At 38.3% G+C, this 2821-nt stretch overlaps 1 protein-coding gene across 1 annotated transcript; it reads left to right on the top strand.

Annotated features, from left to right (window-relative positions):
* The first annotated feature begins 283 nt into the window (after positions 1–283).
* On the top strand, positions 284–997 carry LOC127093625 (uncharacterized). Its single transcript, XM_051032567.1, has one exon. It carries the CDS (start codon positions 284–286, stop codon positions 995–997), a length of 714 nt encoding a protein of 237 aa, XP_050888524.1.
* The last annotated feature ends 1824 nt before the right edge of the window (positions 998–2821 follow it).

The following is a 2821-nucleotide window of genomic DNA, read 5'->3' as shown; positions in this document are numbered from 1 at the left end:
ATCCAGAGAGGGATCAAAGTGGATCCAGACAAAGTCAGAGCTATCCAGGATATGCGAGTTCCGAGGACAGAAAAAAAAGGTTTGTGGATTTCTGGGGAGACTGAACTACATTGCTAGGTTCATCTCACATCTTACAACCACTTGCAAACCAATCTTCAAGTTACTCAGGAAATATCAAGCCATCAACTGGAATGAAGGTTGTCAGAAGGCCTTTGACAGAATCAAGGGATATTTACAAGAGCCACTTATACTAGTACCACCAGTTTTAGGAAGACCACTTATAATGTATCTAACAGTACTTGACGGTTCAATGGGCTATATGCTAGGGAAACAAGATGAGAGTGGAAAGAAGGAACATGCAATCTACTACCTAAGCAAGAAATTCACCGATTGTGAATCTCGATATTCACTCTTAGAGAAAACTTTTTGTGCTCTAATATGGGCTGCTTGGCGTCTGAGACAATACATTGTGTGTCATAGTACTCTGATGATATCCAGGATGGACCATATCAAATATATTTTCAAAAATCCGACAGTAACTGGAAGAATAGCCTGGTGGCAGATGTTATTGACTGAGTATGACATCCAATATGTCATACAAAAAACTATCAAAGGAAATGTGTTAGCAGATCACCTCACTCATTATCTAATGGAAGATTATCAACCTATACAGTTTTACTTCCCCGACGAAGATGTTATGGCAATAAAGGATTGTGAGACCCCTGGCCCAGACAAAGGACCTGAACTAGGATCACGATGGAAACTTATATTTGACGGTGCCTCAAACTCAGAAGGACATGGAATTAGGGTTGTCATAACTTCTCCGACATGTTACCATATCCCTTTTACAACTAGGTTATGTTTCACATTCACTAATAACATGGTAGAGTATGAGGCATGCATCCTAATTATCGATGAAGCCATCGACCTAAGAATCAAGATCTTAGAAGTATACAAGGATTATGATCTCACTATCAATCAAATAAAAGGAGAATGAGGGACACATAATGCTAAGCTAATAAGGTATCGAGACCACATTCGGAAGATGATCACCTACTTCGGTGTTATCACTTTCCAATATATCCCTCGAGAGGAGAATCAACTAGCAGACGCCTTGGCCACTTTATCATCCATGTTCAAGGTCAATTGGCACAATGAAGCACCTTTTATAACAATTCAAAGCATGGACGATCCAACATACTACATAGCAGTTGAAGCGGAAATGGATAATAAACCTTGGTTTTACGATATTAAATAGTCTCTTCAGAAATAAAAGTACCTTGCAAATGCTTCAAGAGGAGATAAGAAAACACTCAGAAGATTGGCATCCCAAATCTTCCTTAACGGTGATGTACTTTACAAAAGAAATCACGACATGGTCTTGATTAGATGTCTGTGTGGATATGAAGTAGACATACTTATCAAAGAGATTCATGAAAGGTCATTTGGCACTCACACCAATGGGCATACAATGGCTAAGAAAATTCTCAGAGTAGGGTATTACTAGTTAACTATGGATTCTGATTGCTTCAAATACATCAAGAAGTGACATAAGTGTTAGATATATGTGGATAAAATACAAATACCATATATTACCTTGAATATCCTGACTACTCCATGGCCTTTCTCCATATGTGGTATAGAAATAATTAGGATGATCGAGCCAAAAGATGCGAATGGACACCGATTCATTATGGTTGCTATCGATTACTTCACCAAGTGGGTAGAAGCTACTTCTTACACCAATGTGACGAGATAAGTGATCACACCATTCATCAAGAAAAAGATTATTACTGATAATAGGTTAAATCTAAATAACAAAGTAATGGACGAGTTATGCGAAAGCTTTAAAATTGAACACCATAACTCATCACTCTACATACCAAAGATGAACGAAGAAGTAGAGGCAGCTAACAAGAATATCAAAAAGATTATCCAGAAGATGGTAAGAAAAACTACAAAGATTGGCACGAGATGCTACCTTTCGCACTACATGGCTATAGAACTTCAGTTTTCACTTCGACATGAGCAACCCCTTTCCCTCTAGTATATAGTACCGAAGCAGTACTCCTTGTAAAAGTAGAAATCCCTTCTTTAAGAGTCCTGATGGAAACTAAATTGGATGAGGGAGAATGGGTACAAACCAGATTCGATCAGTTGAACCTCAAAGAGGAAAAATGCATGGATGCAGTATGTCATAGGCAATTATATCAACAGATGCTCAAGAAAACATTCGACAAGAAAGTTCGTCCTCGACTGTTCGAAGAAGGTGACCTAGTGCTAAGAAAAATCTTACCCATCCATAAAGATCCTCGCAATAAATGGACTATGAATTACGAAGGGTCATACGTCGTGAAAAAAGGATATCTCTGGCGGAGCCTTAATTCTCACAACCATAGATGGAGCGGAGTTAGCACGACATGTGAACTCCGACCCAATCAAGAAATACTACGCATATAAAAAGAGGATAAAGTCCACTAAGTCGAAAACCCGAAAAGGCCACTTAAGCAAAAATTAGGGCATCCATGTGGATTAAAAACTTGAAAGAGCAATCCAGGCAAAAAAATTAGGGACTTGTATAAAAAAAAAGTTGATAAGTCGAAAACCCAAAAGGGTAGCCTAGGCAAAAAAATGGTATATCATCCCAGTGGACTAGTACTCGAAAAGAATGGTCCAGGCAAAAATTAGGGATATCCAAAAGGCATATGACTGCAGAACCTAAGCCATACTACAATAGGAATTCAGATGTGACCAATCAATTTAATCATCATCTTCAAAAGTAAAGTATTGTGACCTCAAATACCTAGGGATAATAGTATGT

Source organism: Lathyrus oleraceus, chromosome 6 (assembly GCF_024323335.1).
Source record: "Lathyrus oleraceus cultivar Zhongwan6 chromosome 6, CAAS_Psat_ZW6_1.0, whole genome shotgun sequence".
In the NCBI taxonomy this organism is placed as follows: Eukaryota; Viridiplantae; Streptophyta; class Magnoliopsida; order Fabales; family Fabaceae; genus Lathyrus; species Lathyrus oleraceus.
Note: the sequence above shows the minus strand (reverse complement) of the source record. Positions and strands in the feature narration are given on the sequence as shown.

Bases quoted from the DNA above. Each gene is read 5' to 3' on its own strand.
- LOC127093625 (XM_051032567.1), top strand. From the start codon at position 284: ATGTATCTAACAGTACTTGACGGTTCAATGGGCTATATGCTAGGGAAA.